The sequence below is a fragment of the Anomalospiza imberbis genome, chromosome 5, assembly GCF_031753505.1.
Source record: "Anomalospiza imberbis isolate Cuckoo-Finch-1a 21T00152 chromosome 5, ASM3175350v1, whole genome shotgun sequence".
In the NCBI taxonomy this organism is placed as follows: domain Eukaryota; kingdom Metazoa; phylum Chordata; class Aves; order Passeriformes; family Viduidae; genus Anomalospiza; species Anomalospiza imberbis.
Window position 1 is genome coordinate 56,327,474 of NC_089685.1, and position 17,152 is coordinate 56,344,625.

General features: G+C 37.6%; 1 protein-coding gene across 5 annotated transcripts in view; it reads right to left on the minus strand.

Annotated features, from left to right (window-relative positions):
• Positions 1-1,772: 1,772 nt before the first annotated feature.
• Positions 1,773-17,152, minus strand: part of GNPTAB (N-acetylglucosamine-1-phosphate transferase subunits alpha and beta) — a 38,187-nt gene continuing 22,807 nt past the window's right edge. For 2 of the 5 annotated variants that reach the window (XM_068190964.1, XM_068190967.1), the window contains 11 exons: positions 16,238-16,361; positions 15,330-15,533; positions 13,302-14,401; positions 12,119-12,318; positions 11,632-11,851; positions 10,472-10,585; positions 9,669-9,754; positions 8,717-8,815; positions 5,739-5,906; positions 4,122-4,212; positions 1,773-2,978 (listed from right to left, as the gene is read on the minus strand). In XM_068190964.1, coding sequence (XP_068047065.1) covers positions 2,901-2,978; positions 4,122-4,212; positions 5,739-5,906; positions 8,717-8,815; positions 9,669-9,754; positions 10,472-10,585; positions 11,632-11,851; positions 12,119-12,318; positions 13,302-14,401; positions 15,330-15,533; positions 16,238-16,361 — 2,484 coding nt within the window. In that variant the 3' untranslated portion in view covers positions 1,773-2,900. Of the gene's footprint in view, positions 2,979-3,474; positions 3,533-4,121; positions 4,213-5,738; positions 5,907-8,147; positions 8,281-8,716; positions 8,816-9,668; positions 9,768-10,471; positions 10,586-11,631; positions 11,852-12,118; positions 12,319-13,301; positions 14,402-15,329; positions 15,534-16,237; positions 16,362-17,152 lie in introns of those variants that run through there. The other 3 variants (XM_068190966.1, XR_010999340.1, XM_068190968.1) reach the window with 3 other exon arrangements.

Consider the following 17,152-nt stretch of genomic DNA (forward strand, 5'->3'; position numbering starts at 1 on the left):
AGGGCTATTAGGAACATACTTGATTCTGCTGGAAAAAAAAAGATAAATTATCTGTTTTCTTAAGGTGTCTGCTAGCTTAGCTTCCATAAGGTTTATTACACATTTTGTCATGTCCAGTACTGCGTTCCCCAAAAGCTATGCCAATATTCTAATCTCCAAAATAGAGATAAACCACAGAGAACAATGTGATTCTACAAGACATCCCTCACTGTAAAGTCAAATATACATATGCTTATACTATTTTTGAAGTCCTGAGCAACTTCCAGGTTCCAATTTATCTTTCTTTATAGCTATTACACCTCTGCATTCTGTAATGTAAATAATGCCATTTCTACACTGGCAAACATTTTACACATAGATTACTCTCTTAAAAAAATTATTCATTTATTTACTTTAGAAACCTCTTATTCTAGACACAATCCAACAGTGCTAGAAATATCAGTATGTTTTCCACTAGCCAGGACAGAGACAGGCCTAAAAATTAAGTTCACACATGGAAATTGAGAATTCCATTAAAGATCTTTTGAATTTCAAGGACACTGAGGTCCCCCAACATTATCAACTCTCTCACACACCTCAGTTTCCTATTTGGTTTTGTTGGTTTTTTTAATTTTTAGTTATTTTTCAATAGCTGTGAAATTCTTTAATTCCAAATGCCATGGATCTATACAAACATGGCCACACTATGCTAAGGAAAGAGTACTTTTTAATACCAAGCTTTTTCTGAGGTTGACACTTCTCTTTGTAGTATGTAGAATTTTAGATTTTACAAGTGTCTTGAAAAACAAGTGTCTTTATTGACTGGAAAATCAAAAGCCTTTGCATTAGAATTATCCTCAAATGAGAGAAAATTGTCAAGACTTAATCTGCTTTTTGACTACTGCCTGTTGAGGACATGATGTGAAGGAGGAGAGCGCTGGTCCATAGTGCCTGGCTGTACCTGTCCCTGTGCTGCTAAGGCACTTTAACTTTGAACTGCAAGCATCTATTTTATCTGACACAAGGACCCTTTCCTTCCTACTAAAACTCAGTTTGCAAAGTAGAACTTGTCAGTCCCCCTCAGCCAGGTGTAAAACTACCCTGCCACCTCACAAGGCCAAGCAGCCCCCGCCCATCCCGTGTAGGTACCTGTGTTAGCCGACCTGAGTGTCTTCAATCCACAGCTGTGTACTTTAACAGTGATTTTCAGAGAAACTCACCTCTTTTTTTCCACCCTTCCCCAAAAAGACATTAAACAAACCGGTGCTTGAGTGAATTTCCTGAGCGGGGCTTTTCACCGTGGGGACCCACCTCAGAGCAGCAAGGGAGACTTGGCCCCTGAGCTGCAGCCTGAGGGGACGCACAGGCGGCAGGGACAGCGCCCCTCGCACCTGCCGCCGCAGCAGAGAGAACCCCGGCGGTCCCAAACCCCGGGGCCCCCGGCAGCCCTCACGCCGCTCTGCGGCTCCTCCGCCGCCGGAGCGCCGCCCGCCGCCGGGAAAGGGCGGGAAAGGGCGGGGAAGGGCGGGGACGGGCGGGGAAGGGCGGGGACGGGCGCGGCGCCACCGCCCTCAGGAGCGGGGCCGGGCACCGCCTGCGCATCCTCACGCCGCTCGAAAGCTCCGTCCCGCTTTGAGAACGGAGCCGTGCTTCAGATTTCTGTTGAATCATTAAAGCTGCAAGGTTTTTAACGGAAAAAATAAGAACTTTTGACGTAAATATTCATACAGATTCCGGGCTAATTTACCAAAATGCGTGAGCTTTGGTTGACTTTGAAACAGAAACGGCAGACGAAACTTTCAGCACGTTTTAGTTAACTCCAAAGCAAGCCAAGTATCTTACAATACATATGCACATACATTTTGTACAACATCCGATTACAAAAATTAATGCTTTTTGAATACTGCTAATACAATTAAGTGAAGATACACCACCAAAATTTTCTGCTTGAAAAGATTCAGTACCCTTTCCCACATAAAACCACACTACTCCCATTTCTCAGCAAAATACAGGGCCAAACCCTGTGAAATTTAAAAACACCACAGCTTTGTATGTCAGTACAAATATTGTGTTATGAAGTGAAACACTGCTCCCCATACTTTTCTACTTTGAAACAGTTCGTTACCCATTCATATAGAGGCACTTCTGCTTTTTGATTTACAATGCTTGTAAAATATTTTACCTTGATCATTTTCCTTTGATTACAACCCTTTCTTTGTAATCAAGCCAGGAAATAACACCATTTCTTTCTGTATTCTTTGGACTATAATACATCGGATATAAAACATCTTTCAAATAAACCATTAGATGTTGTTACTGTGTAATTTTTTAGTAGCATACCTTTCTTTCAAATCCCAATTATACACTACAAATAGGGAGATGAATTGTCACTGTGCTTTAAAGAATGTCAATATCCATAATTGTATTCTAAACTTAAGTGACAAGTTACATAATTCTCAATTTTCCCTGGAGGGCTAAAAAGAGCAGCAATGACAGAAATTTGTAAAATGCTTTGGAATGCAAGATCAAGGACTTCTTAAGCTGATCCCAAAAAACTTTTCCTTCCAACATTTTATCTTGTTGGCAACATCCACTGCAATAAATGCAGTTACATTTGTTTAGGTAACCCTTTTTATAAAAAAGGATAACATGGCCATGAACTAAGAGTTGTAAAGTAAGATCTGTTGAAAACTGCCTATGTACAGATGTCCTGCAATTATTTTTGTTGTTATTTTGCATTGTCACAGCTCCAGCAGCTTTTATATCATGAAGAGTACTGCAGAGATCTGAATGTAGGTGCATGATTTTTTTTCTTCATATCAATGTAGTTAAACAGCAAACCAGAAAAGACACTTATGAAAGAGACACTTAAAATGCTTAATCACAGCTTGAGGTAGACTGATCTCCAAAATAAAGCTCTTCTACACTTTGATTCGTTCATGATCAACTTCTTTTTGGATCCTTCTCCTTGGAAAAATCTTTCGTTTAAGTGCAATTAGCTGAGGAGAGAAAAAAATACAATATGTAGTTCTCTGCTGGGCTAAAGGCCCACAGCTGGTCAGGTTTTCATCCTACAGACTATCAAATCTGTTCCACCCATGGTAAATACTCAGTACTGAACTTTTGTTTCTGATTATACCAGAAAGGCATTTTTTACTCCAATTCATCTATTAGATGTGCACATTTCCACAAGACTTCTAAATCATCAGAATACAAGCAGAAAGTGAAAAAATACACCATGCCTTTATTCTGATTATTTTAAAGGTAATTTGTGTATTTAAATTAACACCAGGCTACATTCTATTTTTAAAAGATCAGCACAAAGCTGGCATCTTAAAATGGTACTTAGATTCCTAACTGCACCACTGAGTTGAGTATCCCCTTCCAAAACCAAATTGCTAATGGAGTTTTCTAATATAGAAAGAAGGCTGAAAATCAAGGGATAGAGTCATGCAAAAGTTACAGGTGGGAAAAAAATAATAATCAAAAGCCAACCTTTCAAGAATTACACCCTCTTCATCAGACCACGGAAAGTGTTACTTAAGGCCCCAACCTGCAAAGAATTACCCATATGATTTGTTCCATTGACTCCCTCTGAGTTTAGCAGGACTAATCGTGTTCAAGAAAGCCATTTTAAGCTTGCAGAAGTCAAGGGGTTTTTTTCCCTTGAGTCAGATTCAAAACCTTTTGAATTCAGTAGGAGTCTTTGCAATTACTTAGGGAAGAGATTTTGATAAGGCCTTTAAGTAACTTAAGATCCCCTTCTGCACTAATATTCCTTCCTCTTAACTTACTATACACTTCTACAATATTCATGTTAACAGACCAAGAATTTCAAAAACAATTACTAAATTTGAGCATCCAAATTTAGCACACTGGTGATGGACTTCACTGTCACAAGGCACCTGAGAAGGTGCCACTCTCCTCCTCCCCATATGATTCTCTTTTCAAAGAATCTCAATATGGTGACTTAAAAATTAAAGCAACCTAATCATGAGTCACGTAACATGCTTACTTCTTTTATGAAGGGAAAATTCTAGCTACTCTTCAAAACCTATTTAAAAAATCCATCCAGTGTTATCCTGAAGATTCCACAATCTGTTAAGTGTTATACATATTTGGTAAGAAGACATTAACTTTACCTGTTCAGCAAAAAATGAGATGACTGTAAATAGAATAAGTGTTATTAGAACGCAGTGGGTCCAGAATTTGAGCTTGTCTCTATATGCCCTCCTGGACAAAGAAAGAAGGAAACAGAAAAACAGTTTCATATATCATAAATTCAAATATTTAAAGAGTTTCCACAAAACATGCAAAGAAAGTTTTTTCCAGTTATTAAAGGGGGACTAAAAGGAGGACACAGGCTCTCTCTTCATGAAGAGCCACGTAGAGAGGATAAGGGGCAACAGTTACTAGTTGGACTGGGAGAGGTTTCATCTTTTATATAAAGAAATCATTTTTACAGTCGAAACAATCATTTCTGAAGCAGTCCCCCCAGAGACAGAGTAGAGTCTGCACCACTGGAAGCTTCCAAGATATGACTGCTCAGAGTGCTAGATCATAGGATCTTTTAGGTTAGAAAAGACCTCAAACTATTAAGCTAACACTGCCAAGTCCATGCCTAAACTACATCCCCAAGTGCCACATCTACTTGTGGCAACTGTGGTTCTGCAGTCACTCTATCTCCTTTTTGACCAAACTGCAATTCCCTTATGTGCTACAGTTACACACCTGTAGCCAGGACACTTGAGAGCTGGCAGGAGACAGTCTCATCTAAGTACCTTTTCCCATAAAATGTTGGACCAGATGATCTTTCGAGGTCCCTGCCAACCTGGGCTGTCCTGTGATTCCGAAAATACTTTGATTTCCACCAGCACTTTAGCCTGCCTTAACACACCCTGGTAGAATCATCTTTGGCTACAAACAAGACAAAATAAAGTGCCTTTTTGAAGCTACAAAAAGGCTTGATGGAGGGTCTCTAAAAGGGAGCCAATACTGTGTCTACTTCTCCAGCACAAATTTCTAAAGCTAACTGCTGAAATGGGTTTGGTCCCTGCTCTCTCCACCACTACTACAGCAGGGCTTCAAGCACTACAATCACGCCTACAACCCTTCTGATTCCTTCTAGAGTTCCTCTAATGCTTTCTATTTTCCTATTAACAGCTCTTTCTCATGATTTGATGATCAGCAACAGGCTTACTTATATTAGTCTTGTGTCATTGTTGTCACTGTATCTGTCAATGTTTTGCTTGTCTTCTCAAGTCAACTACTCCAATTTTTTCAGTTGTTATTTATAAAATGGCAACAGATAAACACACACAAAAATTTCACATATTTTACAAAAATGAGACACACATATATCTTTTCTGATTTTTATCCAGATGGTTATTGTTATGTGATGGGTTGAAAAAAATCACTTAGAAATGTAACATCGGTTTTGGGGTTTTTTTACATTTAAAGAAAGCTAGAATCCCTGTTTTATTAAAAAAAAAAAAAAAAAAAAAAAAAGAAAGGAACAAACCAACAATCTTTTTTTGCAGTAGGTTAAGAACAATTGATAAAATATTGATGACTATTTAAGCACTGGAAAAACCCAAATCCTGCAGATCTCATAATCTGGTCCATTAAAATCTCACCATGCTATTTTCACTGTTAACCCTTTCATGACAATACTGGGGGGAAATCAGCTTGTTAGCAGTATTTTAGGTAATTATATATTACTGCACTACAGTAACTTGAAAAGAACTTGTGGAACATACCATTCTTGGAGCTCATGCATGTGAAGGAAACGATTCCGATATTCTCTCGGCAGTTCAAATTGGGAAGGGATAGGAAACATCGACTCATAAAAATCCCTAAGCACTGCTTTCACTGTTTGTGCATCCTTATGATTGTGATCAATATTGTCATTTAGGCAAACAAATTTTCTAGGAAATAAGATGACATTGTTAGAATATTTCCTTGATAATATGGGAAAGGTATTGCCAAACCAGTAACACAAACATAATCCTTTAAAACAAAATTGAAACCATATCATTTTTAAACCAGACATTTTTTTATTGTTACATTATTTAAAATTAATTTTATTTGAATTCTAAGAACACTAGGATTGACAGCAAGTCAAAATCTCAGAAGAATCCAGTGACAGGCCACATTTCTAGTTATATAATGCTGCCATCTAATGGGTACTAGCATGTGCACCATCCCAGAGCCCATTGAACAGAGCATTACAATCTGGGTAAGGATTTTTGTATTTATGAATTATCACGAGCAAATTCTCTTAAATAACAAAGTGAGCTCCACTGTAGGAGGGAAAGATACTTCATTAATATTTTAGTGTGTATGCTGAATTCTTTAGAGAAAATCAACATTAAAACTATATTAGATTGTATAAGACAGGGCAAAGCTTGGTCCCTGGGCTTTGGTTTACTGAGAACATTATATAAATTGGTCTGTCAAATCACAGACTCAAAGCTGGACCTATATAACCAACCAAAATACAAAAAAACCCACAACAATCTGGATAGAATTTACATGGAAATCACTGTGACTAAATAAGCATGCTCCCAATAATGGCTCCTGCAGAGAGCTATTTCTCACGTAAAAACCATGGAACTAAGCTACTGCAAATAACTGACACTAAAGCATCAGCTAGTGTGCTACACTGCCATGCCCTCTTGGCCACTCTGACCTGGTGCTTGACAACAAAAATTCCCCTTCCCACATTTGGGCAAGGCTACGTGCTTTATTTATATTGTGAGATACAAGACCCTACATTTTCCCTGGAGGCAGAAATCATATCTGATGACATATGCCTTGTCACTGCTAACCTTTGTAAATAAGCAGCTATGGTCAGCTGTATTCTCTATAGTATGGTGTGCTCCCCCAAAGAGCAAAGTTCAGACTTCTACAGGAATCTGGAAATAAGCAGAACTCTGGAGCTTGTCTTTCAGCCCACACGGGGAATTAGCACTGAATGGCAACAAACTGCATCTGGCATAATTGGTAACCTTGCTCTGGACAATTACATGCAGGACATAACCAGGCATTCAAATTGCTACGTCTGAGAAGGAAAAATATGCCTCTCCAAAAACGAGCAGGTTGTATCTCCTGTATCAAGTAATACTATGCAAAGCAGCTGGTTATGACAATCATGGCTACACTCTAAGCATTTTGGGAGTTAACTCTGGACTATCCCTGACCTCATCCCTTGGACTGGCAGCTCATTAGCCCTGGGAATGCAGTAACTGTATTCCTAGAGTGTATATTCCTGTTCAGCTTCATGGAAAAGAGATACAGCTTACAGACTGAGAGGTTGCTACACACAGCAAAGTACAGGACTGATGAGGATATTAGCCCATTTCTAATGGAAAGACAGTTTAAATTCATCCAGAAGAAACCAAACATGACATTCCTTTGGATATTCCAGAATTAATGCCTAGAAAATTAATGCTTACTTTGCCTTAAGGGTGCAAACCAAACACTCCTGGGAGATCAGTAAGTGAATGAGACTTTTAGTTCATTCCAAGACAGGCACTAAAAACCTGTTTTTGGAGACTGGTTATAATTATTAGTTTGTATATAAATAAAATATGGCAAAGAGAAGGAAATGGCATGCCTACTTAACTGTGCCAGATCTCCTTTGTTAACAAGCTGTGACTACAGTACTGCACTGTACTTCACAGGAATAGAGCCCAGGTAATCGACGCCTCACTTTGTGAACACCGAAGGTGAGAAACTTAGGTTACTCAAGACTCTCTGAGCATAACAAGACTTGAAATCACCCCTACCTTTAAAAAAAACCCAAAAACTCATAGCCAGCAGACAAAGAAATAGAGAAGGAAAAGGAAGCAGTAGGATGAGCTAGAGCACTGCCTACTTTTCTTTTAAAATGGATCATTGTGGCTACTGGAATGCAGGAGTTATGTGGCCAGAAGGCACTCTTTGAAAGAATAGCAATAGATACAAACAACCTTCAGCTGTAAAATACCTCAAGACTACCTTTTCCCCTTCTGAATAAATAACCCAGCAAAAGTGTTGAGAGGAAAGTAGAAATCTACTCTTTATCTACAAATACAAATCATGCTACAGCTTTACAGGCAGCTGAGATCACCCAACAGCTTTCTGTGACCAAAAGAGGAGGCTTCACTTTCCCTGGCCCAAGGTACCTGGTTCTACTTTTCTCCTTGCTCTGCCTTTTGACACTTGTCAGACCTCTTCTTGCAGCCAAACACATTAAACTGGCAGAAAACTCTGGTTTTCTGAAGACAGAAGCAAGATTCTTTCCATGTAGTAAAAGAGCTTGAAAGCACAATGAATATGCAAAATTGATTTAGTAACAAAATAATCCATACCTAACTCCTAGTATAAAATACCTGCATAAAGCAGGTCAAGAAGTTCTTCCTTTAAAATAAAATTGCCTGCAATATAAACTGTATGCCCTCTAAAACAGCAAAAATTAAAGCTTCAAAAATAGCTGAAGTTCCTAAATTTTTGAAGATGTTAGATAAATAAAAATATAACAAATTACTGAGATAGCCCCTGGCATAACAGAGAGAGGAGTCAGCTTCAGTCAAACAGAAAAAAACACTTTTGGTTCAAATTTGTCTTACCCTGGAACACACAGTTTAGAAATACATGATAATTTATTATCTTTTAAATACAGAAGAAGTTCAAAGAGTCAAATTAGAAAATTAAAGCCATCTCACAACTTCACACAAATCACAAAACAGGATACCTGGGATTTTTTCGTATGTCATCCAGCTGACCAACTACGTGAGAAACATTTGTGCGAATCATTTTGAAGGCAATTTCCTCTTCTCCCATGATTTCAAACCTTATTGTTGAAATAATATTTACACATTAATAAAACAGTCTAAAGTCTGTCTCAATAAATATCAAGATTGATATTTAACATTATTGAGCAACATTTCTAATCTGACTGGCCAAACTTCATTAAAATTTGCCATTTGCTTTCTATCAATACATTAAAATTTTTCAGCTAATGCTCTTGCACAGAACCACTTCTCTGTGGATTTATTAGTAGCCACCGATCAATCATAGAATTCTAAGAGAAAGCATATAAAATATGAACATTTGACTCCAGGTAAACAGTCTTACTAGTGGTAGATACCACACCTATATTTCTCACTTCACTTATCTTTATATAGGAAAGCATCCTGAAGGCTCCTTCAAGTCTCACCTGAGACTCTCCTCCACTTACAAAGCTCACGCCACTGTCACTCCTGCATCTCACAGGAAAGGTACAAGATAGTTCAGACTAAAATGCTTTCTGTGTTTTTTGGTTTTTTTTAAGTTTTTGTAGAAGGAAGGTGTACAACTTCTAGGTACAGGAAGGCTGTTTCCTTCTTTGTATGCCACTTGAACTGCACTCACTCTCTAGCGATCCAAACATACTCTGGCTTGCTGTGGTACAACACAAATGAGGAAATGGCCCAAGATGACACAAGTGGCATGGAATTACTTAGTCCACTAAGCAAACTATGAAAAAACCCACATCACTCTGCACAATGAAACAAACATAAGTTAACAACAGTATGTTTCTTTAGTTCCACTGAGCTAAGACTTGTTAGCACCCACATGCAATCTTGGGTTATGTGTGTATTTATCCCTCCTCCTATGGCTTTACAACACTAAGCATCTCTTTTCACAGGACAGCCACAACATACCTGTATTTGTTTTTGTCCTTGTAAGCCTTACGAATCCTGTCAGTCACAGGTTTGCAATTAGTCACTAGGTTTTTGGTTACTGGAGGCTGGAAGAAAACACTGTTTAGATTATAGGTTACCGAAAATTACAGTGTTATAATGGTGTACTTTGTAAGAAAACTTGTATTACAGCTAGAGTGGCGTGCATACTTTACTGTCTTGGAATCAAAAGCAATAGTTTTGTTATCAATTGTGGAGGGAAAAAACAAAACAATATTGGTACAAAACATCACAATTTCCTATTTTACAAATTATTTTTCAGCAAAAACATTGCAACTTCCTTCTCAGTAAAATACGCAAAAAATTCTAACTAACTTGACAGCTGCCTGATATTCCTCTGACAAAGGCCACCAGTAAAACTGGCCAGGCAATCTCTGTAAGGAAGAGATTTTTGGATTTTAGGATGTTTCTTGAATACATGGGTTATAATTCAGATGAAGACTTATCAGAAAGTTCTAGTTAGAGAGGTATTTGGCTTACTTTCTTTTTGGTTCACAAGAGTAAGTTTTCTGAACAAGGATTTTTAAATCCCAATTATAATAACAGCCTAAATCTCAGCTTTCCTCTGTTTTTAAAGAAAATTAAGGGTTACCAAGTTAGGAAGCAGCCTGTAAAATTTTCATTTTGTAACACTCACTTCATGTACATACAAAGTAGTAATTTTTGTAAATATTTTCCTTTTAGAAATCAAACTTGGTTTTAAAGTAAAGTAAAGAGATACTCAGGAATGAAAATAAGCATCTTTTAAGATCAATGCTTCTTACCAGATTTGGATCATAATATGCTTCCTGAGTTGGAGGAATAACATGGATCTGAGTGATGTTGGCAGGGAGAGCCTTAGAGCAATTTATTAGCATTTGTTCTAGACCCGTCAAATCCTAACAGAAAGAAAGGTGGAAAAAAGCCATTTAAAATCCTACTGATTTTCTCATTGACATAGTTCTAAAAATGCAGGGTGCACAAATGTATTTAATGTTATCAACATAACGAACTTGCATGCTACAGTCCACAGAAGCAGACTTAATATTCAGCAGACCCCATTTCAGTAACTGCTAAGTCAGTGTGACTCCCTATAAAGAAAAGTAAATGATCAATACAGAGTTTAATTGATACCAGATAAGGTATGATCGTGTTATTTTAATTTAAAATTAAAAGCACACCTTTTCTACTAATGTCAGGACAGTAGAGTTGCCAAATCAACACTGGCATATTAAATTCCAAATCAAGCCAACAAACAGAAGAGTTAACTGCAAGAACAGGAGGATTTTCTGATTAAGGTACAGGCCAGGAATACACTAAAGCAGAGCTGTGCTCCGACTACGCCAGTGATTTTGTGCCCTGTGTCATGAAAGAACTGTTTCATTGGTTTGTGTCATTTCCTCTCTGTAAAGAAAAACCAGCAGACTTTGTTCTCTACCTGTATGTTTAAGAATGCGAGTCCTACAAAAACCATGTCTCTGTTTATGAGGTTCCTAGAAGAACAGAAGCATGAGTCTTTGTATATTATCCCACTATTTACTAGTATGACTTCCTTGCTATCCTTCTTCTCAGTTCTTTCTTTAGGCCACAAGTTCCTCAGGGCAAGAACTATCTTTTACTATGTGCAGAAACTATAGTAAGCACCGCAGGATCCAACTCTTGGCAATGAACTCTTTTTTAGACAAACTCACACTGTTTTCTTGAACTCAGACAGCAGTGAGCCATTTTTCTGAAGCTGCTGGAACTCAGTTTAATCACAAACTCCACAGAAAAAGCAATCAAACAATAAGTAGAACACAATGCTATATCTTCCAGGTAATATTTTAAAATTGCCAAATGTTACTGATGCTACAAGGAAGGATAAAAATTTGACTTGTTTTATTTTAACCATTTCAGACTTTTAAACTGAAGCTGTTCTAAAAGTTAATCAGTAAGGAAAAAGTACCTGCAAACTTAATGGTAGTTCATGGATCCTCGTGGCCAATGTGCGAATCTCTCGGTCAGACAAGATGCCTGACTGGTCTGTATCAACCTCATCAAAGATCTGAGAAATGTTCAGTGGCTGAACTGCACTCATAAGATAGTAGAAATATGAAAAAGCAAACTGCATATCTTCAGAGTGACGCACTTTGTGAAACGATGTCTTGTCAAACTCCTCAGGAAACCTAGATAAGAAGGAAAATTCATTTAGCACCCTAATTTCTTGAAGAAAACATTTCTTTACCTAAAAATAAATTCTTATCCAGAATTTTCAAAGTGCCCCAAAAATCTTATTGTATCCCAACTATAATGTTGTAATAAATTTCTTATTTCCTTTTCCAAAATATAATTTTAATGAGTAGCCATTAACACACTGGAAATGGCTACTGCAAAACAACAGAAAGGTAGAATTTCCCACAGCTTTACATTATTCCAAGCAAAACCACACTCACATATCCTGGAGCTCTTGCATAACAGTACGGTCAATCATGTGAGGCATGTGAGCAGGGACTTTACGAGATGTAAATCCAAACTTGCTGTTTAACAGCTTATTTACGTATCGAAGGGAATCAGCAAATGTATCTTTCAGCTGCCTTCCAAAATGTTTACCTTCAGTAAAGTATGACATTTGTTTGAGTAACGATTCTTCTTCCTAAAGAGCAGGACAAGCATAAATCTAGGTTACATTACTGAAAAAGCCAGAAAACACTAGGAAAAATGACATTTCAGCCAGCTGCCAACTCATCTGAAAACAGAAAGAGAATATTTTAATATTTTTCTTCATATTCCTTAAAGCTTCCTTTAAAAATAAATAAACGAAACTTTTCCTTAAAGCTTTCTTAGTTTGAGGAAAACTACTCCATAAAAGGCTTCCTTAGTATTTGTGCTCTGACACCTCACACACACTTAGGGCCCCTATTCGGCATCAGATTTATTTGTAATACTGCCATTTTTTTGCAGATTATTCATCCATATTTGATAAATTTGATATAAAGATTTTTCATGGAAAATTCAATCTCAGATGAACAGAGATAGTCTTTTTACAACATAGCCCTTTTCTATGTGAAATAGGGCAAAGCAGCTGCTACCAACTGAAGCACGGTATCTTCTCTTCTAGAGTTTTTCAAAACTGCCAAAATTCTTTGGATGGAAGCAGAGGAAATTTCCTATACATTTTCTTGACACAATCTAGATAAGGAGTTTCTTTGCAGACTTTAAATTTAACTTCTAGAATTTAATTATTTATTATTATATTTATTTTCTGTATTTTTAAACATAAACGAAATCCATAAATGTATAAATGCAATCAAAACAAAATTTCAGCTTTGTGTTATAGTGCTATATGTGTCTGAGCAATAGCCCTGTGCCAACACACAATGAACAAAAAATTAATTTGACCAAGGAAAGGTAGTAGAAATGGAACAGAAATAGTTACTTGGCTTTTACCACCTAGCTAAGAGAGGTTCAGGTCATAAACAAGTCACATTTTATGTGTAAAAGTATCTTTCAAAAAAAATTCCAGCATTTGCCTCAAAGGCAAATCACATTTCAAATGAATAAATCACATTAACAATATTCCAATAAATGCAGAAATATGCAACTATTCCAGTAAGGAATGACATTTAAGATACTCACATCAAGAAGGTCTTGGAAATATTTCTTTTTCTCCCATGGCAAAAAGCCTTGGTAACTTCCAGCATAAGACTGTAATTTTCTTCCCACTGGCCCCTCCTTCATATTTGCATCCACCTGCTCATGCTCTGTTACTCCTTCCATCACCTGTTTGCCTTCTCCAGTATCAAAATGCCCAGTATGTTTTGATTTCTGTGTTTCCCTTAATATGAGTGCATTCAATACTTTTTCTCGAGTCTCATTTTTTTTCCCCATGCTCTGGGAGGGAAGTGTGGCTTTTGGCTGTAATTTATAATTTGTGCTCCTTGTCACAACAGTTTCCTTTGCTCCCATAAGCCTCGAAGTAACTTCTTCCTTTGCTTTTACTCTTTTCATTTTGCCATCATTTACATCTTTATAAGGCTTCTCCCAGTTGCTCTGGTTCTTCTGATCTTCTGAATGATTACGCATGCCCTTTTTTTCCAGGCTTACAATACTCTTTGCTGTGCTTAAAAATTGGAAAGGTCTCAGGAGAGCAGCCTTAGATAGGTTATATCCTTTCTGAGTTACATCACCATTTAGTAGTTTTAAGTCCAGTTTCTGCAGTGCTAGCTGGACATCTTCAGGAAGAAGAGACACATTTACTGATGGGATTATCAACTCTTCAAGTACACTCTCTTTTGTGCCATTTCTACGTCTCCTGACTCTTGGAAAGCGTTTTTCTTCTGGAATATCCTCAAATATCATTTCGGCTTCTGGTACTGAAGTTACACTTTTAAAATCAGAATCAGATTTTTGCATGGAAGTTGTGTTCTGTTTCGGTTCCTCCCTAGTATCAACTTCAACAGCTATTTGCATTTTAAACTCTTCATCATTTTTATTTAGGAATGTAAGGTTAAAATAGATCACAGTTGTGTTCATGCCACTGTGCATGATTAGGTGGATAGTTTTCCACTTGTTAGCAACTGAAGCATGTCGGATAATTGGATTATCACTGTATGAACCCTCAATTCCTTTCTTGGCTATTTCACTGAAGCTGAAGTAGGGCAGACATTCACCTTTGGGAATAACATAGTACGTCTGATTCAGCTGAAGCATCACCTTGTACATCTCTTCAAAGTGATCTGGGGAAAAAAAATCCCAAACAAGAAACAAAACAAACTTCTGTCAATTTTCAGCATAACATTTAGCTTAAACTCTTTTTTTAATAGCACTATGCTCAGATACAGACACTATATTAACAGGGAGACAGCTTTGTGAAAGAACACTTACTCCAGTTTCCAGCTTCTTGCTCACTTATCTTCAGTAATGGATGACTAGAACATACTCAGATATACAAAGCTACCAGACACTCCCATGCTAATTCAAAAACCAGTATAATTCATCACTCTTTCAATCTCTACCTGAAAAGCTTAAAGTGTTTTATTATCACGTCACTTAAAATTATGTATCAGTCATAACTAGCTTGCCCGTATTCCATTTTTGCCACATTTTAGGAGAGTAATGTTACAACAGCTAGAGTTCACTGCTACAGTGCTGCATCTTGATTTGAAATTTTCAATTTCAGATAGGCTGAAAGGGGCTTCTCCCTCCCACAGCAGAATATAGATTAACTGTCACCTCCCAGATGAACAAAACCTCACTGCTAGCAATAGAATCACCAGAAACACATTTGTCCCAGTTGAAATGCAGGGGAGCCTCTGCCCTTCCAAAGAGGAAAAATATTCTACTGCATATACCAGACAGCACTTGAAATCACTTTGTTCACTTCTTGCTAATCTTTCATATGTAAATGAACTTCAGACAAATTCACTTGTGACTGAAAGCAGCCTTTGGCAAGAGCCCAGGGCCAGACTTGAACTCACACTGTCAACATTAGAGAGGTTCTTGAAACGTCTTAACTGCTACAGGCATCATCAATTCAACTGTCCTTAGGTAAAGATGCTTGTACAGGACACCTTAGCCCAGTCTGAGAGTAATGACAAACTAGGAAAGGTCAGGCAATTCAAGAGAATCCCCACGGGAAGTTCATCAGCAATGCTTTTTACATACCCTGGCCACAGTCACCAGCGTCAAATCCACATGAGAGGACATTGCAGGCCTGGTCACAGAATTTGTCTGCCAGCCAGGAATTAGCACAGCCTTGGTTACAGTATGAAACACCACTTATTCCTGCTCCAAACTGCCATGGTGGGCCATTCCCAATACCTCCAACTGCACCTCCACCAGCAACATAGCGATTGCCCCCACTGTTACCTAGAGAAAAGAGAAAAAAACAAACCTAGCAGAAGAATTTCAAATAACTGAAGAAAGGCACATTAAGGCCACCATGTTAAAGCTAGACTGAAGACTAAACAATCATCAATGAAATTTAAAAAAGGGGCAAATCCTAACTAGACTTCTGAGAGTTTGTGCATACTATAGATTTTACACTTGGCATAGAAGCTTAGGAATCAAGTGAAAAGGTTATCCAAAGTGCCAACATATATTGTCTTAACTTCAAAAAAGCAGGCAGAAAACTGATTTACTACTCCTTGTGCTTGCAGTCTTGACTTTGCAGTCTCCTAGAAAGGTATCACTTTCTCAATCCAGAAGTACCACTTCATTTTATTATACCGCAGTCCTGAAAATTTGATCTAGGAACTAATAGTGCAGCTTCACAATCCATTATATGGATTATGAGTCCAAGTATATAATACTGTATATTAATATATAATAATTTAAATTTCAAAATCCCTCCATTCAGCTAATCAAATTTGATACCTAAAGAAAGATTATCCTATCCTGTCATTTACCATAAAAAATTGTAGTTTGCAAGAAATAAGGTTTTAATCTGTAAATCAACTTTATTACTAAAGGAGGCAAATACTGTAGTTATATGAAAAAGACAAATTACAGAATTATTCCTGTAAGGAAAAACAAACAGCTCACTTTTCCTAAATTCAACATTGCTGTCTTACCGATGCAATCACCTCCATCCCAATCACATGCTGAGTTATTACAGGCTTTATCACAGTAACCATCTTTAATCCATGAGCCAGGACATCCCTCGGCACAGTTTGGCACAGGCCAAGTCAAGTACACCTGGAACAAAATTAAAGTCTGAGAAAAGGACTGGCAAATAGAAGTCAACTGAGCTTGTTTCTTTGAATATGGAGACTTACAATAATGTCTCCCTGTGTACAGTGCCTTAGGATTTCACAGAACTTTACAGATAGAATTTAAACCCCATTGTCTGTGAAGTAAATGTTATCCCTTTAGGAAGGATAGGAAAGGAAAGGGAAGGAAAACCTGAAGAATTTCCAAGGTCATACAGCAAAGCTGCAACAGCCAGAAATGGAAAGTAGGACTTCCCAAATCTACTTCTGCAAACCATATTCCAATGAAAACTAGTATTTTCTCTTTTGTCAGATAGGTAGGGTGAAAAACTCTGAAATAGCTCTGCAGTTCACTTGTTCTCCTGACTCAAAATGTTTCTTCATTACTAACCAGTCATGAGATAAATAGCACATGTTGAACATAATCCCTTGAAGTATCTCATCCTCTATGACTTAAATAATCCTAAGAATTGGCAGGATAAAAAAAAGTGTGCATGTGTGTGTTCTTTCAAATGAGGAGGCATTAAAAACCCCACACATTTTCCTTTAGACTTTGTTTCAAGATTTTAGCAGCATATTTCCTACAGTAACACTTGCTGATTGGGTTATCACAAACAAACAGCACCTAAGCTGACTTCATCATCACAGCTGGGATGCATACAAATGCTGAAACAATATGGTTTTGCAGTTATATGCCTCCATCCTTAGAGATTTAAAACAACTAAAAGCCTCTAACATCTCCAGGTACTGAAACAGTTATGTTAATGCAGCTTAAAC